This window comes from Notamacropus eugenii, chromosome 1 (assembly GCF_028372415.1).
Source record: "Notamacropus eugenii isolate mMacEug1 chromosome 1, mMacEug1.pri_v2, whole genome shotgun sequence".
NCBI lineage: Eukaryota > Metazoa > Chordata > Mammalia > Diprotodontia > Macropodidae > Notamacropus > Notamacropus eugenii.
Window position 1 is genome coordinate 332895771 of NC_092872.1, and position 17099 is coordinate 332912869.

At 35.1% G+C, this 17099-nt stretch overlaps 1 protein-coding gene across 3 annotated transcripts in view; it reads right to left on the reverse strand.

The window, feature by feature from the left end:
* Positions 1-17099, reverse strand: part of MAP4K5 (mitogen-activated protein kinase kinase kinase kinase 5) — a 164968-nt gene that overhangs the window by 60999 nt on the left and 86870 nt on the right. For all 3 annotated transcript variants that reach the window (XM_072629792.1, XM_072629794.1, XM_072629793.1), the window contains 5 exons: positions 16655-16702; positions 16518-16560; positions 15814-15886; positions 14307-14438; positions 2551-2613 (listed from right to left, as the gene is read on the reverse strand). In XM_072629792.1, the coding sequence (XP_072485893.1) occupies positions 2551-2613; positions 14307-14438; positions 15814-15886; positions 16518-16560; positions 16655-16702 (359 nt within the window). The remainder of the gene's footprint in view (positions 1-2550; positions 2614-14306; positions 14439-15813; positions 15887-16517; positions 16561-16654; positions 16703-17099) is intronic.

The following is a 17099-nucleotide window of genomic DNA, read 5'->3' on the forward strand; positions in this document are numbered from 1 at the left end:
TTCTTTCACATGGCTAATATGGAAATATGTTTTGCATGACCTCACACATATATTCTGTATCAAAGTGCTTGCCTTCTCAATGAGGGGTGAGAATATGGAACTCAAAATTTTTTTTAAATGAATGTCAGAAATTGTTTTCACATTTAATTGAAAAAACTGAAATATTAAAAAAGTTATGTCTGACACCAAAAGTTACTTGTGTCAAATAAAGTTGCTTTACAGAATTAGTAAGTGTTTTAAAAAAAACAACACCCTCAATTGGTAGCGAGATATGCTACCATGTACAACTATGGGACTTTCCATTAGGGGTCCAAGAGGAGTGGTCTTTTCTACTCTTAAGGTATGACAATTATTCCCACATGGCAGCTGGAGTAGAAACTCAGCTAAGTGAGCTTGAATCGGAGCCTGTGGCTGTGTTTTCTATATTGCTTCTTTTTCTTGATCAGAGAACTATATGCTGATCCTAGAATGATTGCAGTATCTTTGGAAGCAGTCTTGTGAGTCAGAAAATACTCTGGGTTCTCAACTGGTGCTGCCTGAACCCCAGAATGGGACCTTTCTATATCTACTCTAGTGCTCCTTGAAGGATAGCATTCATAGAAGGATAAACCCAAGATTTGGCCTGGCTTGCTGAAAGACATGTGCTTGAAGATAATTAGTATAATGCTGAGGGGAAATGTAAAATGCCTGTTCAATAATCCCACAGACAGCATCATGTTTTGATGTTTTAAGTTTCAACCTCCCACACGAATAACACAGTAGTAATGTAACTATTGCTGTATGTTTTTCTATTAATGTGCCTTTGTGAGTCTGGGTGTATTAGGCACTTCTTTTATATAACAGAAACAAACAGATTTCCTATATCTGATCTACATTGTAGATTGAGTACTCTTTTTTGAGGAAACTCTAAATATGAGCCAAAATCTAAATACAAGCAAATAATTTCCCCTGGAGCTGTGAAGTGAGTGTGGAAAAAGAGAAGGAAAGGGAGAAGGAAGGAAATGGAAAGAGAAGGAAAGGGAGAGGGTACCAACTTGACCCTTGTTTTAGGAAAACATATTCCCCAAGGACTGTCCCCTAGTATATGCATCCTGAGCTGAGAGGGGCCCCATAGTGGAGAGGGAGAAAACAAATAAGGTCTTCAGACCCTTGAGCCCAGTGAGGATTGTGAATGCTTAATTATTAATAGATAATGAACATGAAGCAAATTTATTTTTATAATAAAAATTACTTTCTGAAATGTGTATTTAGTGGATATTTATTTATTTTAATCACTTTTAATGAGTGCTTTAAATTAATTAATCAATTGTAAGGTCCTTAAATTCACACTCTGATCCAGAAAGATAAAGTGACTTTACTTAGGAAAAGACAGAGCTACAAATAATTCAATAACCCATCCCACCCTGCACCCCCCTACAAAAAAGAACATTTCCCAACTTTAAAAAAAAACTGCCTTGAAAATAAAACAGAAGACTAGGCTACAGAAGCAGTTGTTGTTTTACCCTTACAGGCAAGCCTCTCCTATATATGGATGGACAGATGCCCATTTGCCTTGGGTACATGTGATAGGCTTTGTCTTACTCCAGCTGGAAAGGAACCATTAAGAGACTATTTCGTGACAGCACATTCAAATAGCCATCAGAACCTGAAAATCTTGTATGACATTTTAGATTTGGGTAAATAAAGAGTTTTCTAGCTTCTCTAACTTAGAATTACAGACTGTACTAACTTTTCTAACAATTTTGTGTGGAACAGAATTTTCTTCTATACCCACTATAAACACAATATATCAATCTTGATTGTGGCTGAAAAAGAATGACATCACATTTCGATAATTTACATTGAGAAACAAGTCCACTCAAAACAGTTTGGGATTTCACTATCAGAAAGGGCTATTATTTTACCTTTAAAAAACTAAAGATAACAAAAGATTTAAGATACTGTGATTTTATTTAAATGTAATTGCTGAAAGTTTCAAGTTTCAAATGATTATCTGCAACCATTCTTGAGTTATTTCAATTTTTAAGAAGTTCCCCTTTAAAAAGAAAATCATATCATACTGTATTTACCAAAATAAATGATGTTAAGAAATAGAACTGATATTACGACACTTCTAACTCCCACATGAAGACTAACTTTGAGTTTACATACTTAACATTCCAATGTGACAAGCAGAGAACACTACACATCTGTGTCATAAACCTACACTCACTGACTGGGATGTACAGCACTGCGTTTGTCCTGAAATCGGATATGCCATCACTGTCTTATACTGTCAGGTGGCGTGAATTTGACATGTTACTCTCGCTTTTGTAAACTCTAATTTTAACTTTGTTTTCATTATAAAAAACAGATGTATTTAATAAGGAGATGTACTAAATAATAAACAATAATGTGTCCACTGCTTCATACCTCCTCCAAGAGAGGACTGTCTCCAATAATCCCTTTCTAGGCCTCAATTTCATCAGCTATAAAACAAAGAAGTTAGGGTATATGTCTAAGGTCCCATCTAGCCCAAAAAAGGCTGTGAATCTGTGCATTTTGACTTACCATTTTGTCTTTTCTTTTAGCTTTGGAGGTTGAAAATTGCTTTTTGACATTAAGAACAAAGCCCTGAAACAAAAAGCACAATTAAACAGTTTCATTAATGTATCCTCAGTTGTATTAAAATATCCAAGATCTATAATAAAACTACTAAAGTGAATTTACTAAGGTAGGCTAACTTATGAATTGTACAAATAATAATGCAAATGCCAAGTTTATATTGTACAACAAGCTGGAGGCAGGATTATACAAGAGAATGAATGGCCTTTTGGAAATTACAAAGTTCCTTCAGTGACCTCAAGTTCCTCCTAGGAACAAAAGCACATCTAAAAATATTCCCACAGTTTCATTGTAAGGCTACATGAAACAGAAGACAAGAGTAACCAAAGAACAGGATCACGAGTAACAAACAAAGGGTGATGAAGGTAAGCTGGGTGCTGCAACCAATAACCAACGAGAATGACTGAAAAGGAGTAAGAGCTGCCACCAGAGAAATATGTAACAAGAAAGGTGTGCTAGTCCTGAGGCAAGGGCAAGAGGTGGCATGTGGATGGTTGGACCTCCTGGGCTTAGGCAACATCCCAAAGAGAAGAGGGCATAGATCTACCTAAGTACTGGACTCATCAACAAAAATACACATGGATACACATGCCTAGACCAGATAGGTGGCTTCATTTGTCTAGAGTGACTCCCAGGGAATACCTGCTTTGCTACTACTGACTCAAGTTTTAGAGAGTTTCTGGGAATGCTAGAGATTAAAAGATAGTATGTGTCTCAGACAAGACCTGAACTCAGATATTCCTAATGCTATGGCTAGCTCTCTAAGCATGGATGCTTCTCTCCAACTATGTGAACAGTACAACTACCACAACAATATAAATGGAAAGAACACACGAAAAAAATCAAAAGTGGATGCTACAAAATGAACAAAACAAACCCCAAAACACAAGAGTGACTTGAAAGAAGAGGTGGCAGGGCCACAAGTATTACACCTTTTTTTTACTTATTCTTCTGGGCTACTTGTTAACTTTGGACTCCATGTACGCGCTGAGCTCTGCTCACTTCTGGGCAGGTGTCTAGCCTGAGCTTCTGCTGCTCCACAGCTCAGTCTCAGGGGCTGCAAGTTTTCAGTGTTTCCAAAGTGGTGTGATGTGGGGAGAGGCTCCCAGCCCTGCTGGTCTAAGTTCTGCAAGTTCCTGACACAGGTTTGGGTTTGTGGCTTGTGCAGGAATTGAGTTTGGGTAGACTATTGTCACACTTAGTAATATAGTTGGTCACCGTTTGCACATTGGGAGATTCTGTAGATTCAGAACAACTGAACTGCTGCCTCCCTTTTAGTCTTGGTCTCCTGTCCTTGAGTTTCCACTGTAGGCATCTATGCTGGGCTAAAGGTTAGGATGGCGTCACTGCTGTGCTCCTGGGCTACACAGGTCAATTTCCAGACCTCATATCAGGCTCAATCCTCAGTCGGGGTCCTGCAGCACCTGGTTGTACCTCTTCTCTATACCTTAGATCTAAGAGCTAGAACTGAGTGATAGGAGACAGATCTGCCAGAGATCTGCTCCTGGTGCTAGTTCTATGGTCCCTTGGGATCTTGCTTTGTCCCAATGCTTGCTCACAGTCCCCTTACTGTGTCCCTAGGTGCTAGAACACTCCCTATCCTACTTAAACTGCTGCTATCACCACAGCAGTGTCCAAAGACTGAGAAAAAAAATGACTTATTATAACTTTGTTCTTGGCTTTCCCAATCAGAAATTGGTATAAGGCATTTTCTAGGTTGTTGTAGAGGCAGTATGTTAGAAGAGCCAGGCAAAAATATTGTTGACTTTCACTATACTACCCTGACTCTGCCTTACCAAACTTACTTTAAACTACTGCAAATATTTTCAGGCTTGAAATGTATTACATCGATCAGTTATGCTCATTTTTTCTTCTTTAAAAACAATACTATTTGTTGGTATATGGGATAGTTCTATCTAAGGGGGAAGAGTAAGGATACTGGGGGAAAAATATGGCAAAAACCATCACAAAATTTCTTTATAAAAATTATTAAAATTTATGAATGAGTGGTCTTTATCCACAAATGTCTTTAATCACATTTCCCTGAAGTGTCATGAGAGACAAAAGAGAGGAAAAGGAATTGTTGGATGTCTTCCAGTGTCTCTTTTCCAAACCCCAGGCTTCTAGTCAAAATTCACTCAACTTTTCATTGTCAACATTTTAAAACCAAATTTTTAGGCCCTCTAAAAGGTTTTTTTTTTTTTTAACAAAAACCTAAAAGTATGAATGCTATTCAATTATTATTGAGTCATTATTAGTCACAAGAAAGGAATAATTGTTCATTATTCATGTTCCTCAGCTGAGGCCCTTGACTCATGCTATCTTAGAAAAAAAGAATCTCAAAACCCCTTGACATTATCTCCTCCCTCTGTGTTTCTTTTACCCCTTATGAATTAGTGGCCCTTCTTGCCGCAGTCAAACTCTGTACATACATTTCTGATTCTGTCTCATCTTCCCTTACCTCTAATCTTTATTACTAATGGTTCCTTTCTTTGCTGCCTACAAATGTTAGTTTGCACCACCTATGTATGCTCAAAAAACAAACAAAACAAACAACCCTTCATTCAAACAAAACAAACAACCCTACTATTTCCTTAAGTCATTACCCCATGACTTTCTTCATTTTCTTGGCTTAGAAACACCCAGAAAAACTTGCTTCCACTTTTCATTTTTTTAATCTTGTTTTTTAAAGTTTGACTTTTTATTATCATGAATTTGAGAAACATGAACATTTCCAAATACAAAGAACAGCGTGAATGTTATAAATCAAGCAATTTAAAAAGTACATTTCAAATGTAACAAAATAATTACAACACAGGCCTGCTTGGCTGTGTCTCCTTCTGAACTTTTTTCTGCTCTCTTCTATGTATTGCATTTTACTAATGAGATATGATTATTAATTTGGGGAGTTACAGAGTATCCCCCTTTTTCTAAAGTCCTGATGTTAAAAAGTTTAGTCTCTTGAAGGACACTGCTGATAATGAAACTGGACTAACTTTCTCATTCAGACTTTTACCCACATGGAGTAGCTACAGTATTCTACTGAAGCCTAGGTAGGACTTAAACTGTTTGAATAGATTGCCCAAGGCAGGGGGTGGGGTCTAGATATGAGAGACGTGAGGTTACTCTTAGCTCCTCATGATAATATTAATTTTTCAGTAATTGTTAACCAATTAGGGTTGATTCCCACCCTGGGGAACACCTACTCTTCCAAGGATGAATAAACCCTGGGCCTGCTGTTACAATGGTCTTTGAAGAGACATCTAAATGACCATTCTTTTATTAATAAACTTGCTAGCCTTATTAGTAAATAGCTGGCAACTATGTCTCTTGAACTTTTTTAATGACCTGTGTTTCTTGCTTTCCTTCCTTTCTCTGCAAAATCTTCCCCAAGTGGCCATTCTCTCCTTTAAATAAGTCCTATTATTTCTTAGTAAGTATGGTCAATAAAAGTAAATTACGGGCTACATCTAAAAATTTAAGTCTTTCCGTACCTCTAATCTATCACTTTTCTGTTAAGAGGGGGAAAAAGCACAATTTAATTTACCATCAGTCTTCTTAAGTCATGAATGGTTACTGCACTGATCAGTTATTAGTCTTTTTCTCACAGCTGTTTTCCTTTGAAATGTAGTCGTAACTACTTAAATTGGCTTGCTTCTGTTCACTCTGCTCTTCAACCGTTCCTATAAGTCCTCTCAGACTTCTCTGAATTCACCCCTTCCGCACCTCTTACAGTGTAATTATCATAAAACCACGGATATAGAGCTAGAAAGGACCTTAAAGACCATTCGGTTCAACTATTTCTATTTCAGATGAAGAGACTGGGGTACAAAGAAGTTAGATTGACTTGTATAGTGTCATGTAGCTATCTAGTAATATCTGGGGCAAAATTTGAATCCAGGTCTCCCTGACTCCAAGTTAAGAACCATATCCACTACATTCACATAACCATAATTCATTCTGCCCTTCCCCAACATACAGAGCTGCTAAAAATATTTTTGTTCAGTTTTTCTATTTGATTGCTTTAAGCTACAAACTTAGTGAAATCACTGAGAAAAATAATAGCTGGTATTTAATTTCACTTTAAAGTTTGCAAAGCATCTTACAAATATTATCTCATTAATCCTTACAACAGCCCTGGAATGTAGGTACTATTATTCGACCTATTTTACAGATAAAGAAACTGAGGCAAAGGCTAAGGATTTGCCCAGCTTGTAAGTATCCCACAACAGTGTTAAACTAGGATCTTCCCAGTTCCAGGTTAAGCTATCCATTATACTGGTTAGACTTCTTTGGTAGAGGTATGAACTGCTTTTCAGGATGGTTGGATCAATTCACAACTCTATCAATAATTCAGTAGTGTGTGCAGCCTTTACAACCCTTCCAACAGTGGCTGGAATTTTAATCATCTTTGCCAATCTGATGAGTATAAGGTAAAATCTCAGATTTACCTTAATTTGCTTTTCCCTTATGGTTGTTTATAGTTTGCCTTTTGTCTTTTGAAAATTATCTTTGCATCTTCTTACCATGTACTTATTGCTTAAATGACTTCAATTCTTATATGTCTATATCAATTCCTTATATATCTTGGATTTTAAGCTTTTATCTGAAAAATCTGCCACAAGCCTTTTTAAGAGTTTTCCTCCAAATTCTAATATAATTGATTTTGTTTGTACATAAACCTTTCAATTTTATTTAATTAATATTGCTTATTTCCTGTGACACTCCCTTATCCTTTGGTGAGAAATCTTCTTTCCTTATAAACAGCTGTGAAAAGCATTTCTTTCCTTGCTCCCCTGATTTGTTTATGATATGACCTTTTATATAAAGGTGATGTTTCCACTTGGAACACCATGTAGTGTGTGGTATGGTGCTGGTCTAAATCTAATTTCTTCCAGATTGCCTTCCAGTTTTCTCAACCATTTTGCAGAACACTGAATCTTTAACCCAATAACTGTTGGCCTTAGTTTTTTTTTTCATTATAGTATTTTGTTCAACTGCTTCTGGGTCTCATGTACTTAATCTGTTCCACTGAACAACTTTTCTCTTTTTTAACCAGGACTAAATAGTTTTGATAATTATTGCTTTGTAGAATACCTTGAGATCTAATATTGCTAGGTCCACTTCATTCCTGCTTTGTTTTTCATTAATTCCCTTGAAATTTATGATCTTTTTGCTTCTCCAAGATGAATGTAGGCATTTTTCTAGTTCTATAAGGAAACTCTGGTGGTATGATTAATATGATATTGAATCTGTAAATCAATTTAGGGACTATGACCATTTTATTATGTTGGTATGGCCCAACCATAAAGTAATTATATTTTCTCCAGTTACTTAAATTTGATTGTCTAATTAAATTATTTCTGTAGGAAATGTTTTGTGGTATTCCTCATTTTCTCATACTCTCCCCCCCATATATAATCTGTAGCCAGGTCTTGTGAATTATATTTTCATGACATTTCTTCTATAAGTCCATTTCTCTCCTTTGACCCTAACAATACTCTAGTCCAGATCCTCATCATCTCATACCTGGACTCATATATTAGTCTGCTGGTTGGTCTTCCTGCCTCAAGTCTCTCCCCACTCGGCCCAATCTGAAGTCAACTGTCAAAATTATCTTCTGATCATGTCACCACTCTATTCAATAAATTCAAGTGATTCCCTATTCCCTCCAGGATCAAATAGAAAATCTTGCTTGGCTTTTAAAGTCCTTTATAACCTGGGATCTTCCTACCTTCTAAAGCCTTACTTCTCCCCATATACTCTGTGATCTGGTGACACTGATCTCTTTGTGGTTCCTCAAACAAAACAGTATCTCTAAACTCCAGGTTTTTTCCACTAACTGTCCTCCATTCCTGCAGTGCTCTCTTTCCTCACTCATCTCTGTCTCTTGGCTTCTCTCAAGCGCCAGCTAAAATTTCACCTTCTTTAAGAAGTCTTTTCCAGTTCTTAATATCAGTGCCTGATCTCTGTGATCATCTCAAATTTATCCTGTATATATCCTGTTTGCACATAATTTTTTGTATGTTGTTTCTCCTGTTAGATTGTGGGCTCCTTGATAACAGGAACTGTTTTTTGCTTTTCTCTGTATCCTTAGCATTTAGCCCATTTACTGGTACAAAGTAGGTGCCTACTAAATGCTTGTTGAGTGGTGTTCATACAGCTCTGATATGTGTTTTAATAGGTAGATATTAAGGAAAATTAATATTAATGTATTATTTGATTACTAATATTATTTGATAATGTATCATTTGATAATTAACATTAATCTATAATATATCCTTTTTTGTCAAAACCCCCATCTCTTAATCTAGTTCAAAAGGAGACCTCTCTCCCAACCAGAACTAAGGTGTGGTTGAGGAATGTGATTGTTCCAAGCCCCCAAGGCAACTGTTTATAACCAGCTCATCCCACTAGCAAGTGGGACCTTTCAGTCAGAAAAATAGCTGGAGCTCCTCTCCCCAGGGGACAAGTCTACTGTCCTTCCTTTCTAATCAAGGTTAAGAGTGATGTGGTCTCCAGTGTGGAAGCCAAAACCAAAGAGAACATGATTGTGATGGGTTTTCTCTAGCCAGGACTGCTAAAGGCAGCTGGGTCTCATGATGCAGCTAGTATTAAGGGTCAGAAAAGAGCATAATCAGCCACATCCGAAGGGCAGTCTACTTGCCCTACTTGCAGACTGATCCTTTCACATGAGGATTAGTCCTGTCTGCTCCCAACCATTGTCTCAAAGATGAATTAATAGGGAGAAGGTGAGAATTATTAATCCTCCTCCTCCTTAAAACTTTTACCAATTGGGACTGCCTTGCCTCTGCCAAGGGAGGTCCAAACGATGTACAGTCAGGCTAATCAGAAGGAAGATATACCCAGGTTTAAAAGACTCTGCCAGCCCTCACTCAGGGTATTTTGGCATAAATGGAGGTGGGCCAGAGACCCCTCTATTAATAGGTTTGGCACCTTATTAATAAACATCTGCAGAGAATTGCCTCAGTTTACCTTTTTGTTAAATTCTACCTGTGCCAATATGCACTTATTTTATATGTCTTATGTTTATTTTAAAAGGAATTTCTTTTCTTTATCTTCATGCTGGATTTTGTATGATATAGAAAAAGGCTTTGGGGGTTTTTTGTAGCTTTATCTTATATCCCAGTGCTTTGCTGAAGTTATTAACTATTTTAATACATTTTAAGTTAACTTCATAAGGGTCTCTAAATAAGCCAGTATGTCATCTGCAAAAAGTTACAATTTTGTTTCCTCTTTGACTCTGCTTATTATTCCTTTAATGTTTTTTGTTACTACTAAAAGCTATTGTTTCTAGAAACATATAATAGTTATGACAGATATATTTGATTTACCCCTGATTTACAAATAGGCATCTAGAATTTTTCCTTTAGAGATAATGCTATATCTTCGTCTTAGATAGTCTGTCAAATTAAGGAAGAGTGCAGTTAAATCTTTTTAATATGTTTTTTAACACACAGGGGTGTTGAATTTTATAAAAAGTCTCTTCTGTATCATATGATGTAATCATGTGACTTGCACTTAAAAAAAAATTAACAGGGTCTATTATACTTATGAGTTTTCCTAATAGGAAGCTAAGTGGTAAAATGGATACAGTATAAGATTAAAAGTCAGAAAGACTGAGTTAAAATTCTCCCTCAGACACCTACTAGTTCTGTGACCCCTGGGTAAATCACTTAACCTTTCTATGCCTCAGTTTTCAAATCTGCGATTGAGGATAGTACTAGCACCAATCTTAAGAGGGTCAAATAAGAAAATATATGTAGTGCACTTTACAAACCTTCAGATAATGTATAAGTGCAATAAACAAATAAATCATAAAAATACTGAACTAACCTTGCATTTTTGGTATAAATTCAATTTGTTCGTAGTGTAAAATATTCTTCTTATGTTGTTATCCTCAATTTGCTAATATTTTGTTCAATATTTCTACACTGATACTCATTAGAGATAATCTGTATTTTTCTTTATTATTCCCCGGTTTAGATGATTATCTCATAATTGACTAAAAAAATGTAGAGAATAAAAGATCCCATTGTATATTTGCTTATTTATTATGTAAAAGCACTGTCTCAGGTACAGGACCTAAGTGTAACCCTGTTACCCTCCAGATATTAGGAACAGTAAGGAAGGCCTCTAGCACACTGGGGTCGACCCCTTGTAAGTAACGTTCATGGAGGACACTGATGAGATGGATAGATGAGTATGGGCTGTAATCTGCTGCCCCTAAAGTAACAAAATTTTTTATTATTCTGAACTTGACAAACATCAAGAAACATGAGCACTTCCACGTACAAAAGAGAAAATTAAGATTGAGCTGTAAATGAAGCCAAAAATCTTTATTACATACAATTCACATTTCTTTTTAAAGAATAATATAATTTCAACACCAAAGATTTCTAAAAGTACCTTCTTCCAAATATCACCTATGTTTTTCTTCTTTGCATTTGAAAAAATGATTTATTCTTTCTCTTCTGTTCTTTCTTTTTTTTGAGCAATAGCATTGCTAATACACCTCCTCCTCCCAAATCTCCCTCAATTTAAAAACAAAACAACAACAAAAAAACCTCTTATGTCAAATAAGAATAGCCAAGAAAAAAAATCACACATATGGCCACATCAGAAAATGTCTATTTCCTCTGTTAGGCAGTGAGCAGCATACTTCATCATGGGTTCTTTACAGTAGTGGTTGGTCAAGGTTTTGATCAGAACTAAATCTTTGAAAGTTCTTTTTTAAAAAATGTTATAGTTACTATGTAAATTGTTCTTATGATTTTGCTCACTTCACTCTTTACTCTGTTCATATTTCATACAAGACTTCTGCCTTCTGAAATTTCTTGGTCTAATAATATTCCACTGCATTCAAAATTGTTTAGCCATCCACAATTATAGGACATCTTCTTAAGTTACCATTTCTTTGCTAGAACAAAAAGTGTTGATATAAATATTTTTGCATATATGAATCATTTCCTCTTTATTTGATCTCTTTGGGGTATATGCCCACTAATAGTATCAGTGGATCAAAGGGCATTTTTTTAAAAATCTTGTATAAATAAGAATAACTGAGCAAAGAAAAAAAATCCACATATTGGTCACATGAAAAAACCTTCCCTTCTATCAGTTTACTGCCTTTTTAGTTATAGTTTCAAACTGTATTCCAGAATGTCTGGACCAATTCAGTTTCACCAATAGTACATCAGTGTGCTCATTTTTCCACAATCCCTCCAACAACTGTCATTTTCCTTTTTAAAAACAATCTTTGCCAATCTGATGAGTATGAGTTGAAACTTCAGAATTGTTTTAACTTACATTTTTTATTACTAGTGATAATTTATGTTTATTGATATTAATGTTGATATCATATCAACATATCAATTTACACTGATATCATATCATAAATAAATACACCATTTATGTGTGTTGATAGCTTGCACTTCTTTCTTTGAGAACGGCCAGTTCATACTCTTTCACCAGAATGGCTCTTGGCTCTTGGTTTTATATAAATCAATCAGCTGTTCCCCTAGTCAGGGGGCTGGCTAGCTCCAGGACCATTTGCAGGAATTCATTCTCACTTCTCTGGCTTGGCTCTTCTCCATCCTTCCCAATCCTCCACACTTCAGTTTAAGGTATTCCAATCACCCGGGTTCACAACCTAAGAGACATCTCTGACTCTAGTCTCACTCAATCAACATATCCAATCAGTTACCAAATTTTTCTATCTCCACAAAATCTCTTATATCTGTTGCCTTCTCTCCACTCAGTTATCACCTCTTTCCTAGATTATTATAATAGAATCCTAACTACTCTCATGGCATGAAATCTCTCCACTCTCTAATCCATCTTCCCTCTATGTAGGAAAGTGATTTTTCTTTTTCTTTTTTTTAGTTGGCTGTCATAATTATTTTTGTTTCTTCTGATTTTGTTATAATATAAACTTGTTTATATTTTATTATATTGATTTGTTTTCTTTTCCTCTTCTAAAAAAAATCAGATTGACTATCAGTTTTGTTAGATTTTTCCCCCCCAAAGTATAAAACTTTCATTTTGACTGATAATTCTAGTCTTTTTGGTTTTTAATTTATTGCTCTTCTAATTTTCAACATTGTTCTTTTGTGTTTATTTTGATTTCTAGTTCTTTTTTAATGCATATTTAGCACATTAATACTGTTTTATTAATGTATGTTTAAAAAATTTTTTTTCCAAATGTATTATCTTTTTTCAGTTTTCAAAAATCACCTTCCATAAGTTCCACATTTTCCCCCCCTCACTCTCCCCTCCCTTTCCAAGATGGCACTTAATCTTATATGGACTCTACACATACCTTCCTATTAAACATATTTTCACATTAGTAATGTTGCATAGAAGAATTAAAACGAATGGGAGAAACCATGAGAAAAACAAAACATAACAAAAGAGAAAACAGTCTACTTCATTCTGTGTTCTGACTCCACAGTTCTTTCTCTGCATGTGGATGGTACTTTGCATCATGAGTCCTTTAGAAATATTTTAGGTCCCTGCATGAAACTGATTTTTCTAAAGTATAATTCTAGTAATGTCACTCCCCTATTCAATGAGCTCCAGTGACTCCCTATTGCCTCTAAGATCAAATGTAAATAAATACTCTGCTATTTAAAGCCCTTCACAATCAGACCTCAATCTACCTTTCCAGCCTCTTTACATATTCCTTCCCTGCCCACACTCTACAATCCAGAACAAAATGAATTTCTATTGTACTTCATGTAATACATAGGATTACTAAAGAAAACAATTACATTAAATTACAGTTATAAAAACATTTTTTTACAACCCCGACACCAAGTTATGAACTCTTGTTCTTCATAAAGCCTTTCTTAGTGGTCTCCTCAAAATTACTTTGTATTTATTCTGTATCTAAGCATCTATTACACACATGCATATTTTCTTGACTGACAAAATAAGTCACTTAAGTTCCTTAAATGACTGCAGGGACTATCTCATTTTTGTCTTTTCATCTCCTATGCCTAGTAGAGTTCCCTGGAACATAGCAGGTGCTTAACAAATGCTTGACTGATAGATTATAGTAAAAAAGAATATAAAGAAATTAAATTCATAGATAACCCTCATTCTCTTCCTCCCACATCCAAAACTCATTTTTGTCAATAGCTTCAGTTTATTCCCTAGTCTCATTTTCTCCAGACCAACAGAAGTGCTATTTGGTTTTGATCTTCATACTTTCCCTGCTGACTCCCTAGGGAACATCGATAGCAAAACGATCAATAAGGAAGGGAAAGGAAAAACAGTTAAAGGTCTGGAAAAACCAACATGCCAGATAATCAGTTCTGGAAAGCAAAAAACCATTTTTGTGATCAATTCTTTTCTATTTCCAAAGAGGTAGACCAAAGAAGGAAAAATGGGTTCAACTTCCAGAAGTTGAAAATGTAATGAAAACTTGCTTGGACACTGTTAAACACTAAACTGTAATTATCAAGCTGAACATTTTCCATCTTTATTTGTCTTGAATGCTGTAGATGTAACCCCATCAGAAAGCAGGGCTTAAACCAAATTATTTCAAAATTTCTTCTATAGTTTTATTATTCTGTTATATAGCTGAAAATAAAACTTGAAATGTTCCAGTTTTTAGCATTTCCAGAGAATCAAAGAATATCATTATCTCAAAAATGTGTTAACATTTTAATAAATACCTCATTGGATGAAGATCAAACATAGGTGGCTGCAGTTCTCCAAGTTCAATTGCTGTGATTCCTACTGCCCAAATATCACAAAGTTGGTTGTATCCACCATTCTTCTCCACTGCAGCAACTTCTGGAGCCATCCTGCAATGTTTGTGTATGCATGCATAAATTCATATACTATTCAAAATACTATCATCAATGAAAAGAAATTTTCTATTTTTAAAACCTAACAACTGAAATCTGTTCCTTCCAGTTATATAAAATACAGTTCTTAAAATGATAATAAAAGAAAATTAGAACAACATCTACACTACAAAGTGGCTCTAAAGTATAACAATTTTTCCCCCTTGTGTAGTCTTCTCAAACAATGTTTCTCAAATTGGGGGAAGAGAACATGCAGTTAAAAATCTTACAGAGCCCTAAAATACTCGGAAGGTATATCAATAAATAAGCCGGATAAAGAAGATAAACTGTTCCTCCTCCTTTCTGGATTTTGCCCCTACTTCCCCCTCTTAGACTTAAATATCTACAAAGCTTTAAATGAATTCCTGGTTACAACATCACTGTTCACTAAGAAAAATTGCCAAGTCCTAAGGAGCTCTAATGTGTTGCCTGCCAGCCCTCGGAGCTTCGCTGCCTTGTGGTATAACTTATTCCATAAATCTTTACTCTACTCTTTTCCCCACCATGTGAATACTCTTGGGAGCTGACGGTTTTTAAATAAAACAACAACAGAGCACTACTGATTTCCAGGAAGTGCTAAATCTCGCGGATTATTCTGACCTTGTCTCATACACTGGTAGTTTGCACATTTCAGCTAGGTCCTTCTATATAGTTATGTTGGTGCAAATACTAACAATATCACCACCAACAAATATTTACTGAGTACCAAGTATTTCAGAGCCTGTGTTAGAGGCTTGGGATCCAAAGAGATGTGAGGGCAATGACAGTAAACTATGAGAAAACTACTTTAACAGTCTAGTCAAGAGATGAGGGCCTGTACCAGTACAGTGGTAGTGGGAAGGAAAGGACAGATTCAAGAAATAAAAGCTCTCAGTCTATACTCTCAGTGATATTTATAACAGGAAAAATTAGAAATCATTACCAGTTCATTATTGGGAAGAACAGGGCACTGAAAAACAATTTCCAATTGCATATATCAAATCATAGCTTATAATGAAACCAGAGGGATCTAAGTATTCTGACAATGTCAAATGGTTTCTTTCCTTTCTAGATCAGTGGTTCTTAAACTTTTTTGTATATTGTGGACTTCTTTCGCAGCTTTGTGAAATCTATGGATCCATTCCTAGAATAGTATTTGTAAATAGGAATACAAAGGAAATGAATTATATTGAAACTAATTATATTGATAACTAATATCAAAATTCAAAGACTTTGGGTTAAGAATTAGAGCATCAAACTTTTATAAAATTATAATTATATCTGACAATCTTAAGGCAGATCCTAACCTTTAACAAATGATGAAGTATTAAAACCAATTAAGGTTATTTCTTACCAATAAGGGGTACCAATGAAAGATTTCCTCTTCGCAATGGTAGCTGTTATTTTTGCAGCCACACCAAAGTCAGCTATAAAAACAAAGCAAAAAACCAAATTGTTACATTTTAAAGACATTTGGGAGTTTTGTTCATCTTAATAGCAAAAAATCAGCATCTACAACACAATACAAATATAAAATCATATGGTATGCTACAGAGAGACATGCAAATAAATCAGATGGAATATAAAACTAGAGCAGATATCTAAAATACCATTATTTAAAGTTTAATCTTCTATTCACAAGGCTTGAAAACAAGAAAATTCCCTGACCTTTTTTTTCTTTTCAGAATTTATATAGAATTTAATTTTTTAAAAAAATTTTATCTTGAAGGAGACTGGGTCTCTCTCCTCCTCACCCCCAGGTAAGAAAAGCAATGACCACTCATGGGGCCAAATTCCACTGCTGATTCATACCAAAATTTTAACCTGCTCTTTATAATTTAGATTGATTCTCTCCTCTTTAGAAAGGTTGCCAGCCTTCTGTTCCCAAGGGCTCCCCAGATTGGTGCAAACACCCAATTAGCTTTAGCTTGACTGCAGCTCCAAATCAAGCAATCCATCAGCCTTAGCCTCCCTAGCACCAGCATTTTCAGCTACTCACATAATTCTAATATTGATTTTTAAAATTTAGTAATAAATTAGGATCTTGAAATAACATACCTAATTTAATGTCACCATGGTCTGTCAATAAAATATTTGCACCCTAAAGCAAAAAACAAACATTACTGAATTAGGATTACACATTTTTATGTCTTTTTACAGAAAAGCATAGCAATTTAAACATTATTTTAACTTACCTTGATATCTCGATGCATTTTCCCTTTAGTATGCAAATAAGCAAGACCCTAAAAATTACAAAAACAAAATATATGCATTAATATACCTGAAAGAACAACAAAAATGTTTCATTAAATTATCAGCTTAATAAGAAAGCTGAGATATTGAGGAAGGGAAGGAAAAAAGGATAAGAGCAGAAAGTTTCTTAATTAGCTCAGAGGGTTTTTAGCTATTTAGTTACTACTAAAACTTTTTTAAAAATAAAAAAGTTTTTAAAAATCACATGATCTAAAAAACATTTGTTATGATTGTGACTTGTAGGGGAGTGAAATTGATAGAGTATTATGTATGATACCATATAAATATTTCCTTTTATTGATCACTACTTACTACTTCTCAAAGGTTTCCAGTATGTCTCCTGGACGAAATTCACAGATTTTTACTAAACTATCATTCTCCAAATTC